The 16,464-nt window shown below is 38.3% G+C and overlaps 1 protein-coding gene across 1 annotated transcript in view; it reads right to left on the bottom strand.

Moving 5' to 3' along the window:
* Positions 1-16,464, bottom strand: part of TRPM6 (transient receptor potential cation channel, subfamily M, member 6) — a 65,480-nt gene that overhangs the window by 5,224 nt on the left and 43,792 nt on the right. Inside the window, exons 25-35 of the mRNA XM_009577052.1 lie at positions 16,024-16,136; positions 14,979-15,105; positions 13,978-14,075; positions 11,581-11,639; positions 10,120-10,145; positions 8,272-8,322; positions 5,942-6,007; positions 3,335-3,621; positions 2,982-3,064; positions 2,246-2,451; positions 268-319 (exon numbers count right to left, since the gene is read on the bottom strand). Coding sequence (XP_009575347.1) covers positions 268-319; positions 2,246-2,451; positions 2,982-3,064; positions 3,335-3,621; positions 5,942-6,007; positions 8,272-8,322; positions 10,120-10,145; positions 11,581-11,639; positions 13,978-14,075; positions 14,979-15,105; positions 16,024-16,136 — 1,168 coding nt within the window. The remainder of the gene's footprint in view (positions 1-267; positions 320-2,245; positions 2,452-2,981; positions 3,065-3,334; positions 3,622-5,941; positions 6,008-8,271; positions 8,323-10,119; positions 10,146-11,580; positions 11,640-13,977; positions 14,076-14,978; positions 15,106-16,023; positions 16,137-16,464) is intronic.

Consider the following 16,464-nt stretch of genomic DNA (forward strand, 5'->3'; position numbering starts at 1 on the left):
TATGGTCCTAGCACAGCAACACAGACTCTCCCCACCTTTCATACACTGCCCACTACATGTTAGGAGCTGGGACACTTACAGTCCCCCAAGTCCACAGTCCTCAAAAGCACAGCAGAGGACGTAGTTGTTATCATACCTTCATTTAACCCAAGCACCATGTGAAAAATAATTAAATCTCTTACACAGAACATAAAAAACACCATAAATATACAGACTGTTGGCAGAACATCTGAAGTGAATGATAAATTTCAACAAAAAGAAACCTACTTTTTGTCTTCAGGTTTAATCACAGATGGATCTGTAAGGCTTTCCCCAACACCTACAACAAAATCAACAGTGTGTGTTACAAAGGAAGATAGTCACGAATTCATAATCTGGCACTTAACAAAAATGTAATAATCCATTTTCTTTGAAGATCATAAAGTGTCATAGTTAAAGTGGTCATGAGTTAAAAAGAAAATGCTATGAGTATAAAAATCTGTTAAGTATCGTTCTTATTACAGTCCTGACTTCAGCTGCTTTGAGGTTTATTTATACGTAGACGGAAGGCTTATGCAAATGCACTAAATATTATGCTGAAGCTCAACTAAGCAAAATGTGACCAACTGTAAGACTGCTATTTAAGTCGGAACAAAGGTATGAATCAGATGTGACTCTAACTGATATCAATAGATCTACTCTTAGATACACGTTCTCTTCAAGATAACAAACACAACAAGCCACAGCTTCGTGATTTGCAAATGCTTGGGTTGGTTATCCCTTTCTTCTTCTGGGTGGCCATGGAAGCCTATTAAATAAATAATTTCATTATGATACCTGAATGCTGATACCTATATTGCAGTTTTCCCCAAACTGATGACATACTACCATTTTACCAAAAACCTCGTTTCTTATATTGGAGGAAATAATTGTGCTTTTACACTAATGAAAAAAGTCTATGATCATATGATATGCAATTATTTTTATTTCAATAGGCCACTGATGGTAAATTTATATTCTGCAACGAACACCAGTACAGATTATGGAAACAGCATATTGTGATTGAAATGCCCCCAAATTGCTATACTCTTCAATGAAAGTCATTTCAGTTGGTGTAAATTAGAAGAAATGTGGTGTATATGTATGCGGAGATGGCCCTGGTATTATATAGTAAATGGTAATAGAGATTAATCCTATTAGAACTCCAAAGGGAGCAGCCCTTGCATTTTTCCTAAACTCCAGATTAGAGAACTACAAGATAAACATGAGGCCAAAACTAGAGCAGATTTCAGTTTGTTTGAGATGGAAACTGAAGCTCCAGTCTTGATGAGATTTACATAGATGTTTAAATTCTCCATGTTTGAGCCAAGACAGTTGGTCTGGAACTGTCGAGAGTTGTATAATAAACCCAAGCAAACTTCAGACAAATTCTAGTAGGCTATGGTGAAGACACACTTACTCTTTCGGTATTTTTTTTCATGTGCAGCTAAAACCAAATGAAGGCAAGGATGGAATTATAGGTTTATTTTGCATAATAAGCATGTCTTTTGGTAATTCACAGCTTCTGGGTGCTATAAAATATAAATATGTTAAGTCACTGTCTACCCATACACATTTCGCTTGACAGAAATGACAAACAATAGTGTTTATACTGTTTGATGGGTACTGTTCATCTTCTGAACATTGTCAACTGTTTTATCTCTTTAAAATATGCCATGTTCCCACTTACACATGTACAGTAAAGTGATCACATGCTCTTTGAAGGAGTCACCAGACTTTGTGAATAGCATTCAAGGCTTGCAGCTTATGTAAACTGCTTACAGATTTATTGATATGAAAAATAAAAAAATACATATAGTTCGCACTCTTCTGACAGATATACACATACATTAAGTGTGCATATGCACATAGGTATGCTTGAATCTCTGTATGATTTATATATCTTAATAAAAATAAAAACACCTTAACTGTGGAGTGTTTTTTTGGAGCTGGCTGAAATGTTTCTGCACGCTTTATCAACTGCTTTTTTGCCCATTCAGCCTAGATGTATTTGAAGCCAAATTATTTTCCCGTTACACCTACATTAATCCAGTGTGTTTCTGTGGATACTCATTTATCAGTGCCGCACAACAGACATCCAGGGGTTTCCTGAGCTTTGCCAGCATGTAAATGAGAACAGAATTTGTCGCAATCCTCAGTATTAAATTCTCTTTGGAGAGAATTGCTTTCCATTGGGTTTCAAATAGTGATCCCATGATAGCGTCACCTTGCAAATCCAGGACAAGGAGCTCCCCACGGGTGTACACGTAGGTCCAGTGAGAGAAGGCCAGCATCAGCTCTTCCAGCAAGCTGCTGGGAGTAATCTCGTCTCCGTTGTTGTTGTTGTATTTCCGAAACTCGCCAGTCATGTACTTCTCAATGGTCAGCCACTGGTTTGCTGAATGGCAGTAGATGAGGAAAACTTCCAGGAACCTGTAGATATAAATGCTGTCTATCAGGAGCTGGCAAGGTAATGAACATCCTCACAGTCAGCACACAGCATGATGCAAAGCAAATATACCAAAAAAGAGGACACGTCTTCCCTAGCCGGAGCATTTTGAAGAGCAGGAGGTACCAAATGGAAGACAGCACAAAGGGTTTCTCGGTTTGATAACTCTCAAAACAAAGCACTTGATCAGAAAGTATAGTTTATGAACAAACAACATAATCTGATTTACTCCAGCCTGCTGTAATATATCAAATTGTCTTATATTAATTGTATAAAAGGCAATTCTTGCTTAAGCCTAAGCTTTATGAAGAAGCTTATTTTGCCATCACATGTAGCTACAAAGACAAAGTGCAAAGCTGCCTACCTTTCCTCTTAAGAAGTTGATTAACTATCATTAGACTGTCTAAGCAGCAGCTATTTCAACCCACTATGGAAAAAAAGGCCGCACTAGACCTGGGGACACAGCTGAGAAGAAAAACCTTTGGCACCTAATACTTAAAGACAGCAATTTTACCTTGGAGTATAGGGAATAGTATGAGGCTTCACTTGATTGAAGGTATAGATTAACTTCTGGGCAGCCCTTTGCTGTTGGATCTCCTGAAAAAAATGATGTTATAAACATGACTTTAATTTTCATGAAGAAAGGTGCCATGAACTTGTCAAAAACAAACAAGCAAACAAACAAACAAATGTCTGATTGTATACTGTTTACAAATGAGAGATATATCTTCCTCAAAACCTTTTTCCTCTCTAAAAGATGACATCAAACCACATGTCAGCCATGCTGAAGACATTTACATGTAAGAAGTATAACATTTAAGACACATCAGACTAGACCAGTCAGTGTGCCTTCACGTCTGAACTCACCCTCAGGCAGAGATGTAACACTGTGCCATCATGAAAGATCTTTTGCCAAGTCTGAACCACTTCTGGCAGAAAAGACTTCACAATAAATACATGTCCCAACTTTAATACGTCATTCTCAGACCAAGTACAAATGACCTTCATGGCCCTCCGCAGACCCCCATCCATCTCCTCCCGTGACAAGACTTGGATCATTGCAGCCATACCACGCTGGGACCAGGAAGACATGCTTTTATCAAGGTTCATAGGTGAACTTTCCTCTAGCCGATAGACCGTCACTTCCTCTCCAGCTTAAATAAAAGGAAGTTTTGTTAGCAGAAGTCACTCATTGCAGAAACAGGAGAGAACTGCATTTTGATTTGGTATCTCAAAATAACATACCACTTCACATACCTTTGTAAGCCACACTTTAAAAGAGAGCTTTTTTATCATTACTATTCATCTGTGTGAAAACTTCCCCAGCCTAAATTTACACCACTTACTACATACGTTCCGCTTAAGATCTACTGTGATAACGTAAGTGGTCCAAAGAGCTTGTATTAAGCCTCTAAACAGAGATGAATTTAAGACCTCCTGCACACTTCCACACAAAAAAAGCTCTTTGATATTCTGGTCTCTATAAATCAATCTCATTTGCCACAGCTTTTTAAGTATTTAAAGATGGTTGAGCTTTAAAAGTACGTATTTTTAAAGGGCTACCATTTGATCTTCAGTGTATGAACTTTAAATATCCTGAGTGTGGCTCCCTCTGTTTATGTACTTACGTGGAAAGGGAATTTTTAGTAAGACTTGTTTTAAGTTAATCAAGATCCATGGAACACTCACAGTATTTTCCTTGTAATTGTGCTTAACAAAACAAAAAACAAATAAAGGCAAACAAACACACACAGCTTGTAATAGTTATTGACTACAAAATTAAAGGGCTGGACAGTGCCACCTTTTGACCCAAACAGACAGCTGAGTTGTTTCAAAAGTGGTGACTTGGCCATGGTGAGCCAGGGAAATTAGATTGAAGAGGACATGACATTCCTTGGAGAAAGGAATCTTAGGAGAACAAGCTAAAGCAAATTAACAGGAAGTTTACAGTTTTGGCATTTTAAACTAAGATTTCTCTTTTTCCTAGAAATTCCAATGTTATTTGTACTGCACAAAATTTCAGATGTTCTGCTCTGCTAATAACATTTTTCTGAAAGCAGAACAAACTTGGTGAGCTTTAACTCAGTCGCACTCTGTTTCCCTATATAGTTGTAATAGAATTCCTCTCTTGCAGCATAAATGAGACACCTTTCTGTTGCCATCATTTGTAAACTAACAGAAAAGTGGTTTTTTAAATCTGGCTTTCCTTCTTGCAACTCACATTATTTGCAATGTTAATTCATAAGAAACAGGTTTTCACTGGCAAGTGTGATGAGGTAACTACATCTGCAAAATGGCAAAGAATGGCATAAGGAAGGACCAACTGGATTCAGATTAGTAGATTTCTTCCCCGCTCCCAAGCCTACCTTCACCAGTTAGCACAAACATAGAAGCTGTCGAATACCACAATTTGTGCACATTTTAATTTAAAATAAAGCAAGGGAAAAGCCAATGTCTTATATAAAAGACAAACACTCGAATAAAGATACTATAACTAGACACATTTTTTAATCTTACGTTAATTCTTCATTTTATTATCTTTTGACAATTTAATACCTAGAAAGGTGTCTCCTGGGAGTTTCAAAGATTAGAATGTTCAATATGCTCATAGCTATATTAATTATCTGCAGCAATCTGGTCCCAAGAAATCCTATGATGCTTCAAGTATCAGCAATTAGTTGCTGTGAGACAAAATATTCTACCCATTGAAAAGAAGGCACCTAGATCTCAAGTATCTAGAGGCAGAGCTTCTGCTGCTGTAAGCCAATACTGCACACTAATTTCAGAACTCTTCCAAACAATTTATGTATTATTCTCTACCACTCTCCAGTTATAGCACAGTTCTTTTTCATTAGTACACTACAAGTCTTCTGTACCAGCAACAAGAGTAAAGCCCTTTCAACCAATACCTGGTTTTCTTCTTGATGGGATATTATATACATGTATCTACATGTGTGTGTGCGTGAGAGAGACAAACAGAGAGACAATGCAGGTATTCAGGTTAAGGGGAATCTTTTTGTTTTCTTCTGCTATCCTAATGATAGTTATAAAGAAGATGGAGTTAGACTCATCTCTGAGGTTGACAGTAATAACATGAATGCCAACAGATACAAGCTACTGCAAGGGAAACCCCAACAAATACTGGGAAGAATACTAGGTTCACAATGAAGTCAGTCAAACACTGGAAGAGATTGTCCAGTGAAGCTGAGGAATTTTCATTTATAGATATATTCAAAATGCAATTGGTCAGGCCCTCAGCAACCTGATCTGAATTGGCCACAAAGGGAGTTGTACCAGATGACCTCCAAAAGTCCCTAAATTACTGCATGACTACAATTCTACCCTGGTTCATCTCTTTTAGAAAAGAAGAACCGCTGAAATTAATCCAAGGAAATTTCTCAAACACAGTCTTTAAAAAGATAATGCACTGACTATTTATAAAGCAAAAAACATAACCAGGAAGTTGGTACTCACCAAAGAGCTGGACTGGTGTAAACGGTATGGTCTGAGCAAGTCTCATTAAGTTGTTTCTTTCAACAGCTGCAAACAAAAAAGATTTCACTACTATACTGAATAAACAACAAGCTGGCTGAGTTTCAGAAACATCTGGCAGCACTTTACTGTAGTGTACGAAGCCAAGGAGGCTGCAGTGTGATCCTGTGTCAGATCTGACCACCACTCTACCCAGCTAGTAACAACCCTTTGCACACCCATGGTATCTCACAAGCATCAGCTACCACTCTTTACCCCGTTCATGGATTCCTTTCTTCCAAGGAAACAGGCCCCTTGCACCCTAGCTAGAAGGACTGCTTCTGCTAACTCTTCATCCTCCTCCTTCCACCAAGGGCTGCCGCTACTTCCTCCTTCTGCTGCCTCCAGCACAGCAACATTCACACTGTGCCAATGAGATGCATTGGCCCCAGCTGTCCTCACTGCCTGTCCCTGTCAGGCTCAGAAGCACCTGGGGATTTAGCAAGGCATCACAGGAAAATCCAAGCTTGCCTGGACAGAGTACTGTTTCTTCATCTGGGCTCCTCGCCAAAGAACATAAGTAACATTATTATATCTCCCTTACTGGTGACTTATTTCTCAGGCAAACACCTTCAAAACTTCAGAGTGTCAACTAAATATTTATGGATTTGTCCTCACAATGACTCAGTTATCAGGAAGGGGGAGAGAGGTGTGAAGTAAGCCACAAAGAGGGTAAGACTAGAACAAGGAGGCAACTCGGATGCTACAGTGCTGACTATTCAAACAGTTTCCTATTCAAATGCTGAAGACAAAACTAGCATCCAAAGCAGAGAGTAAACTACAGCAAAGCTGTGTTTCTCTGCAGAGCAACCAAAAAACCTTGATGGCAGACTCATCCAGAGCTTGGACACCATCTGTCCTTCTTCTTAAGATTACTTCTCTGAGCAGAAATTAATTAGAGATTATTTAGCTCAGAAGGAGAGAGCAAAGGGGACCCATGACATGCCAACCTATGAATTAGGGTCCTCATTGGAGAAGATCTGCATTTCAGACTCCACTTCAAGGCTTGTTTACATATTCTGAATTCAACAAGCATTGATTAACATGCCTGAATAGTTTTGAAGCATGGACTGAAAATCAAGGTCCTCCCTTGATGCCTCACTAGGAACATGCTCTAATCATGAAATTAGTGCATAACAGGGACAAGGATGTGAACAGGGGAGCTGCCAGACCTATGCCACGTGTCAGACCCTGACAAAACTCTCTAGAGCCTCAAGAAGCAATGTGAAGTGGACGTGCACCAGCTGCTGAACTTGGGTCAAAACTCAAGTTCTTTTGGGTGTGCAGAGAGGCAGAACTGTATTTGCCTGCACAACAGATAGCAAAAATTATGCATAAGCAGTATATGCTGCAGGATTTTAGTACCAAACTTTTGGGCTTAGTTGGCTAAATTCTACCTCAATCTTCCTGAGGAACAAAAACCTACACTGGAAACCTCTCAAGACGTTCGTCCACTCATAATGGAAGCCACTCTCACCTGTGCTAAAAAGTCCTACCTAATCTCAAATAGCATGCCTGATGAGAGCCAAATTAATCAGTGCAACAATGCCACGATGTCAGAGAAATTACTCCTGCACACTGATTACAAACCACGAGGTGTTATTCCCAGTGAAAATTGCATAGTTTTTTGAACTTCAGGAGGCTGGTAATGCTTCTGGTTTACCCTAGGCTTCCCTTTAAAGGAGGCCAAGTCCTGTAGGCAACAGAGACATCTACTGGCAAGCTCCCCACAGTTCTCCTCCAGGAAAAACTGAAATCCAAGCCTTGCGGGAAAATCTGTGCATATTCAGTTCAGGAAAAGACAGGACTGCAGGCAATTAGCATCCAAATGATTTATACCCTGCCAGATTTCCAGGAGTTCATAGGTATATAAACACAGATTAAGTAGTACAGGACCAATTAACTGAAGAAACCAATTCCAGAAAGTACAAAGGAGGATGTGCGAGGTGTGAGGGGAAGTGACAGCTATAAACAAATGAGAGCCTCTTCTGCCCCCCGAGGAATCAGAGCTCTATTCACTGTTTCCACCGCTATTTTGAAAGCGATTATCTGCATTCTGCTCTGAAATACTCGGAATGGAGCAATTAGCAGCAAGAAAATAATTCATAATTTCCTCAGTGGAGTATTAGGCATGAATTAATACAGAACCTTCTTAGCAATGGGCAATTGTGCAACTCTTCAAAGTGAAAATCACAGAGGATGACAAGGGAAGAAATAATGTTCTTTTTCATTTGTTAAATTACTCAGCTGCCATTCCGGTGCCTCCTGCTTACCTGAGTAGTGATGATGCAGATCTTGAGATGTTTTCAAGCAGGCGAAGATATCTGAAATAATGTTTAAAGGACTATTGCGTTAATTATTATAGCAGAGATAAATGCATGATTTTTTAATTCCTTCCATCCCAGAGTTTGTCATGAAACAGATTAATCAGAATTACTGTCTCAGCATTCTAAAAAGGAGAATTACTAATAGGCTTTAACTACGTTATAATGTACAGTATACTGGCAGATTTCAGTCATCAACATAATATTGCCAGATGACTTATTTATTCAGGGAAATGGTGGGAAACTTGTGATATTAACCTCAAGGACATGTAGCTTCTCTAAGCCAATTACACCTCTGGGATATTAAAAGCACTTTGCTGTCCATCATGCTTCACAGCCTCCCAAAGCCATGATTTTTCCAACTCCATTCCTCAGTCATTAAGCATTCCATTAACTATACTACTACACCAAAGTTATAATAATACTGTCTCATTAAGCCACAACATCTAAAATACTGTTAAAATACAAACAGACAAACAGTTTCTGTGGTTACATATTTAACAGACACAGCCAGATCAAATTTGGTCCAAAAATCTTTGTTTTATAAAAAGTCTTTTTAATAAAACCAAGATTAATGAGCATGTTTCCATTAATTAGATGAAATCACTTTTTTCTGTTGGAAAACAATCCTTCAGAATGCCATATTTCAGAAAACATGTATACTGTACTACTTTTAATTCTGAAAATGAGATAATCAAAACTGAATCTTCATTAAAATATTTGAACATTATACTTTTCTTCTTGGTGTATTTTATTTGCCTATATTCCCTTTTCTAGCAAAAGAGATCGTAAATAAAAAGCATAAATAGATGTTGGTGGAAGGGCCAGCATTTCCACTGAGTGCCCTTGGTGAGTCAAGGTCCCTTTTGCTCTTTTTCTTGCTGGACCCAACCAGTTTTGTGGCATTTCATATGCTGTAAAACAACAAACATGAAAAGGGGAATGCAGGCTAAGTCATTCCTTTTGAGGATGGGAAAACTGGATTTTAATCAAAGCAGTGGTGCGCTCTAGAGAGTAGCCCCGCAACTCACTACGCTTGCAGCAGTGTGCTTCAGCACTGCAGCGTTTTGTGCACAGCCGGACCCAGAAAGAGCAGCGCTTGAAAAGGAGGTAAGTCTAAGAGCGACTCGTTTCTGCGTCACAGCTAGCCTCAAAAAGAGACAGATGCCCAGCTGCTCAGACTCTGACGGCTAAGTGGCATGTCACGACAACTGGAGGATACACTAAAAGGCAACAAATACAAGTGAAGTTAACTAGCACCCTACTTTTGTGGAACAAAGTCATTCCTCACTATAATCTCGAATTTCTTCATTGGCCATTTCATAATAAATTCAATCCTTCACTGATTTCATAAATTCAGGGAAACCATACAAACAGAGGAATTACACCAAACCGCAACTTGAAAAACCAAGCATACATTAAAAATTTTGTAACACAATCTATCCTCAGGTATACACCCTGCTTTAACTCAGGGGGTCTCTTAGACTGCCAGGGATGAAAGCAGCACCATCATCTTAAAGAGCTTCTTCCTGCTAAAAAGGACAACATTACTGGGCAGATTAGAGTGAAAATAGATTCCTTTCTTTTAAGATTTTGCAGTTACCATGAGAAAAACATGTCCTCATAAAAAAAACTTTCACTTTAAAGTATGAATTAGTAACTAACATATGAAACAATAGTTGAACATTTTCCTATAACCCTCCAACTATAGTAAATTAACTTCCTTTTGGATTTTGTACTTCAGAGTGAGATTTGCAGAGAAGAATTAAAATCAGTGACAAGCAACTAAAAACTTACTGTCAGTTTCCTCTGAAGTTCTCAACCTGTTTAAAAGGAAACATTTCATATTTTACTCCAAAATTTGTCATTAAGCTAACACTGGTACATACATAGAGGTGTCATCTATGAGAAGGCAAAATTCACAAAGGTTTGATCAGCAGTCATAAACCAAAATAACCCTCAGTGCAACTTTGTTCATTGCAACCATCAGCAAATAATCTCCAGTTACTGAAGAACAGCCACATTTTTCTGCATGTTTCTTTCTCTGCTTTATGTTGAGCTGCTTTTACGATTCTGCACCACTGTTCATATCGTTTACACTGCAATAACAGTATCGGTTAAAGACCGCTTCAATCACCTACACAATTGTTCATTTTTCAATCAATGCTGAGATGTATTCGGAGCTACATACGCCATTACCATTGCTTGCACAAAAACAGAGTTTTTAAACTGACGGTCCTCTGGATTAGCATCAGCATTACGTTAAAGCAGTCTTTGTTACAGAAGACAGTGAATATGATCCACCTTACAGACCAGAGAGATCCCACTGAAGACAACAGACTAAGTGACAGAATCAGGCCACTCAACGGCCTGTAAGTCCTGCTGGTAAGTATGCAGTTTGCCTACTGCCTATACATGACCAGGTTAAAAAAAAAAAAACCACAACCATAGAATGGGCAAAAAACACAGTATCTTTTTTCCTCTTCCTGTAGTGAAATCACATGGGATGTGACAGCTTTCTAGTGTCTTTTATTTATTACATCCACAGTGTTACTAAGTAAGAGAGATATAAAAGAAATTGATAAAAATAAGAAAGAAAAGGAAAAGGAACATAGAGACAGCACTGCCTGTGGAAAAAATACCCCCAATTTTAAGACAATGATCAATCAAGCTGGAAAAAAAAAATCAAAAAACCCAGAGTAAAATTGAAAACACTTTTGAAATCAGTATACTTTCACTAAATACAATCAAAGCTTAATAACTATTGAAAACCCATTAAGCAAACCAAGCTAAATATTTTGTAAATGTGCAATCTCAGTATGAAAGAGATTAATCAGAGAATGAGAGAAGCTTTCAGGAGCTGCTAGCATTTTAATTATTAAAAAAGGAAGCATGCAATTTGCACAGCAAATGCAAATGCAACTTTTCATACTCACTAGATTGGAATAATGGCTAGTTAAAGATGCTATGGTGATCTTAGTGATTGAATTAGAAAATTGGATTATTGCTAGAATAAAAAGGGGTGTCTATTCCACCTAAAATTATACACTTTGTTTAAATGGATCTCCTTTATCTCCATTAATAAGGCTTCATTTGAAGAAACTTAAACAGACTGAATTGCCTTAACTCTTTGTTTCGCATAAATTTCTTATCCTAAGTATATTGTAATCACAAAACTGAAGTGGAAACCTGCAGAAAGTATAGAAGTCTCTTTCTAAAAGCATGTGATGAATATCTTAATATACTAATAATACATACAAGGAGTTCCTGTTCAGATTACTCTTCTTGGTGGTTCCAAATATGCTATTACTCAAATCCTGTAAAGAAGAGAGAAACTTTTACTGGTAAAATCTGCACATCACTGCCATAGACACACTGCGCAACTCAAAAAGGAACAATCTTGAAAACACTTATTGTTACGCTTATTGTTAGCATGAATAATGACACTGACAAGCAGGTGAATCACAACATTGCCATACCTACACTAAAATGGAACTAATTTGTTCACATTACAGTTTTTCATGCTGTCTCCATACATTTGAATAAGATACTCAGGTACCCACCTATATCTCAATAGACTCACAAAAGCGTGTTAAAGGTCTTCTAATATGGACAGTATAGAGAACTCGCTATTGTAAAATTCCAATTTAGGGATAGGCTTTACAGTTGTTGAAAATAAAATGCACCCTAAACCTCTATAACAGAAAAAGGTAACAGGCTAAGCAGCTTTCCAGTGATATTTAGATCACATATTTTCCAGGTCGTATAGTTAAAGAAGTACTGAAACAGTCTTTCAAACTTCCAGCCATATTAGGGAAAATTGGGCCAGCCGGGTCCTCCTAATGTGCTAGTCAGAAATGGGATTATCCTTCTGAATAGCAGTCAGGAAGATTTCAATCCTCAAAAGAAAGAGCCCCCCCAAAAAGTTCAAAGATGACAAAGTTTAAAGATAAATTAACTAAAATTCAGCTTTAAATATTATCTGAAACTTAACTCACAATTTTTTTATTCCACTCGTATTTTCACCTTGTAGCTTGCTTTGCAGATGAAAAAATCTTTTAACAAAATGAAAACCTTCCTACACACACCCTTGCTTTGCTCCCTGCTACCCATCAGGAGGGATTTTTGAACCACTGGTGTTCAATGGGTAAATCTGAGAAGCACCACTTCAGGAAAAATACATTTCTTTAAAATATATCATACTCCAAGTGGAACAGTTGGATGCCGCAACATTGTTACATCTCAGCGATATACATAAACTCTCATGACCCAGACAGGACTTAAGAAGAGGCATAGCGACTCAGCGGGTATTGGAGGCTGTATCTTGAAAGAATAAATAATTTGAAGTTAAAGTTCTGGAAGTGACTAGTTTCAGCCTAACTCCAATCCTGCTGTAATCAGTGGAATTTTTCTGAGAACTTTAAAAATCCCACCCTTGAGTTTTACACAAGACATCTTAATATGAGTTTTGAAGCACCAGATTACTTGCTCCTTTCACACAGTTTCCTTGACTGTACCTTTATTTTGCTTGTCTGACCCTGTGTTTCACATTTCAAAGATTTATTGATTTAGACTCCAAGTTCAGATTTTACAGAATGCAAAATCAGTAAATTTATTTCTATTTCTCTCCCTCTCTCCATTCTTTCATACAAAAACCTGCCATTTTTAAAATTTAGATTCAAGCTTTCTTCCCTTGTATTTGGGATTCAAATTCTACAGCACTCAGAACAGCAGATCTGAAACTATATCTGGTTTATTTTTGTTCAAAAAAAAAAAAAAAAAAAAGCAACTCATAGCTTTTACAGCGAAAAATAAGCTAGGCTTTTAAAGATCACCATTTTAATAAGAGTGCTACAAGTAAAACTGGCAAGGAAGGGTGCTGCTGAAAAAGGAACGGGAAAGGATTATTTCACAGTTCCTTCTCTTAATTTATTCTTTGTTAATTTCCTTTCATACCTCTGAGACACCCCTACGCAATGTATTGAAAGATACATTTTCTTCCATTAGCTACATCATTTTAAAACAGATAGAAGTTTCTATAATCCAGATTCCTGCCCGCAGTCTTCAGGTCTAACTCCATCAAAGTCAAGGAGCCTATGCTGATTTACATAGGCAGAGGACATTTACATTATGGAGCTGCAAATTAATTCTAATAAATAATAAGAGACGGTGTTTATAAGCCAGTGGTTAAGAAATCTAAACTTTGCAATTATTATCAATATTTAACTCCTGCTTTGCAAGAAATAACTATTTCTGTGTCATAGATTAAGAGCTATGTAGCTAACTTTCCAAAATTTACTTCACTCTGCTAACCAGTTCTGCCCACAGGTTCAAGACCAAGCTGTGTGCTCACTCATTGCCTAATGAAACATCAACACGCGCGCCATTTCTGACCAACTTCTTCATACTCAGAACCACTCTGTGATTCAATAATTTAATATCCTACTTCAATAATCTTAATAGAGTATTAACAGCTGTTAAATTATTCATTTACTCAACACATGCACTATGCCAGCAGACCACCAAGTTTCTCATCTCTCAAGAGGTATTTCATGACAAAGAACCCATAGTGGCTAGTCCAGGGACATCAGTAGAGCTACCCTGGGCTCATCCCAGAAAAAACTATGGACTAGGATGTGTAATCTTAGGTCTTACCTCTCGAGAATGCCTCAGGTAATCACAGAATGGTATGGTATGCCTAGTGATGTCTTGATTCTTCATTTTCTGGTGCATATAACTAAGACGTTCCAAACCTAGACAAAAGAGCAGGTGTCAATTATTTCCAGAGTGTAAATGAACAGCTCTACTCCTACAAACACCTATGCAGTGCTATAAAATAAACACCTATATACCATATTGCCCCAGCGAACATATAATGGTCTATAAAAGCAATAACATAATTTCATAGGGTTAAAACAGACTGTTTCCATTCTCTTCAGTAGATTTTGGAGGAGCACAGCCCTTTTCAGACCATGCTGTGCTGAGTCACAGCATTCCCTGGTGCTTCTCCCAGCAGCTCGCAGGATGAAGCCAGTGAGCTGCATCACAGCAAAGCTGAAAGATAAGATGAACTATGCAAGGATTTCTGAGAATGAAAGAGCTGGAGAATTACTAAAAGAAGAGTAAGAATGCCATTCCCTTTTCATTCCAACAGAGATAATAAAGAATTCATTTCTTCCCTTTGGAGGATATGTTTCTGAGCAATGAGTAATGAATAATGCATGCAGAGGATCTGCCAGCAGATACAGTACTGCAGCACTGCCTGTGAGTGTCAATGCCCTAAGAAATTCACAAGAGAATTTATTTTTGCAATTAGCCAGGATGCCGCTTTAGAAGACACCTCAGGAGAGGACACAAAGATATCATCCTCCTTGCTTCCCACTTATTCCCATGGATTAGTACTCTCCTATCTCCCACACGAGACAGGCAGCAATCCCAGAAAGATTTAACTGACCTTCCATCCAACCTATGGTCCTTTTGTCTCTGCAATGACACAGCAAATAACCAAGTCGTGTGTGCCTGCAACCTAATTCTAATTCTGTAAAATTATGCCATGAGGTGAAAGTGGTGGATGACACTTTGAATTTGTAAATTTTTATTTACTGCTTCTTTTTAAAAGCCTTTCTAAATTTCACCGTCTGCAAAATATCACATACTTAGCTGACTGAAATTAGACACAGTGAGCCAGTTCTTGCTCTGTTTCTCTTGCTCATCCCAGACATTCATCTCTGCAGGCTCTGAGCTCACTTGGGTATTCTGGGGACAGTCATCCACTCTAATCACCTGGCAAGACACAGACAAAACAATGCTCGATTTATACAATGACTAGCACCTCTGCAGTTCATCTGACAGCCTATGACGTGGCCTTCCAGAGCATCACTGAAATGCCAGTGAATGAACTTGCTCCCAACTGAGAAACAGATTTTTCCATTTTTGTTACAAGCTGCAGAAGACACATTGCTTCTGTCTAGTAAATACTACTGATAAAAGACCTAGCACTACAGCTTTTTAAAACAAAGTTCGAAGTCCCTCAGAATATCTTCAGAGGTATTAGGTCTCAAAGTTGAAGTCTAAGACCTGTTGCATAAACAAATCAGTCTTCAGTTTTCATCTCATTAAACAGAGATAACTCTTTCCAGCTGACAAAGATCCTGGGAATCTCTTTATAAATTTATAAATAGATTTTTATATATGTACACATACATACAGATACGAAAGTTGCCCCATACATATGACATAATCAATATGCTGTCTGCAATGTGCTAAATGTTTGATGGATTCAGAGAAAACACTGCAGGACTCTTGCAGGCAGGAGACAACATTACGAGGCCTGGCTTGCTTGTTTACAGTTGCACACCGCCTGGATGTGGCTCACCGCTCCTTCAGTCTATCGTAGATCATATGAAGCCTCCCCAAGTCCTACTGCCAGCTAAAGTGCAAGGACTGATTCCTTTCTGTGTAAAATCAATAATACTCCTGGTATAGTATCTAGCAAAGTCCATGGACTTCAACGCATTCAAAACTGAAATCCCACACATTCAAACAAAAAGAAAATTGAACCAAAACACACAAAAAACACACCTTAATTTCTGCGCAGCATTTTAAATCTATACATTTTCAACTAAGCCACACTGCAGAACTGCTGTTAATGAATGAAAAAGACAGCTATGGGGTATGTGATTCTCTTGTATCTGCACATACCGGCACCTGAAGGGGTTTTTGATTCTTCTTTCCTCTCCCAGACTTTCTGTCGCTGTTTTGCTGGTTTGCTTTTGTTGCCTCACTGTGGGGTAGCTCACTGGATCGTAAAGACTCTGTGGGAGAGTCAAAAAACACCATTAAGCTACAGAGCTTCTGTTTACTATGAGAAGATCTGATAAGACTGAGAATTGGCAGATCTCCAAAGCAAGCTGAGAAAGACTTGTGACACCTAAAGCTAATACTCATGCAGTTCAGTGCAAAGATGTGCACCATCACAAGATACAAAACAATAAACGTTATCTATCCTCTCATATTATTCATACTTAGAACGGGAATCTGCTATACTTTAGCTGTTGGTAAGTAAACTTGGTGGTGGACAGGGAGGGTTTTAAACTGGCTACAAAAATATATACCTCTTCATTCTCCATGCATCCATCTGAC

The sequence above is a fragment of the Fulmarus glacialis genome, unplaced genomic scaffold, assembly GCF_000690835.1.
Source record: "Fulmarus glacialis isolate BGI_N327 unplaced genomic scaffold, ASM69083v1 scaffold6010, whole genome shotgun sequence".
NCBI classification, from domain to species: Eukaryota; Metazoa; Chordata; class Aves; order Procellariiformes; family Procellariidae; genus Fulmarus; species Fulmarus glacialis.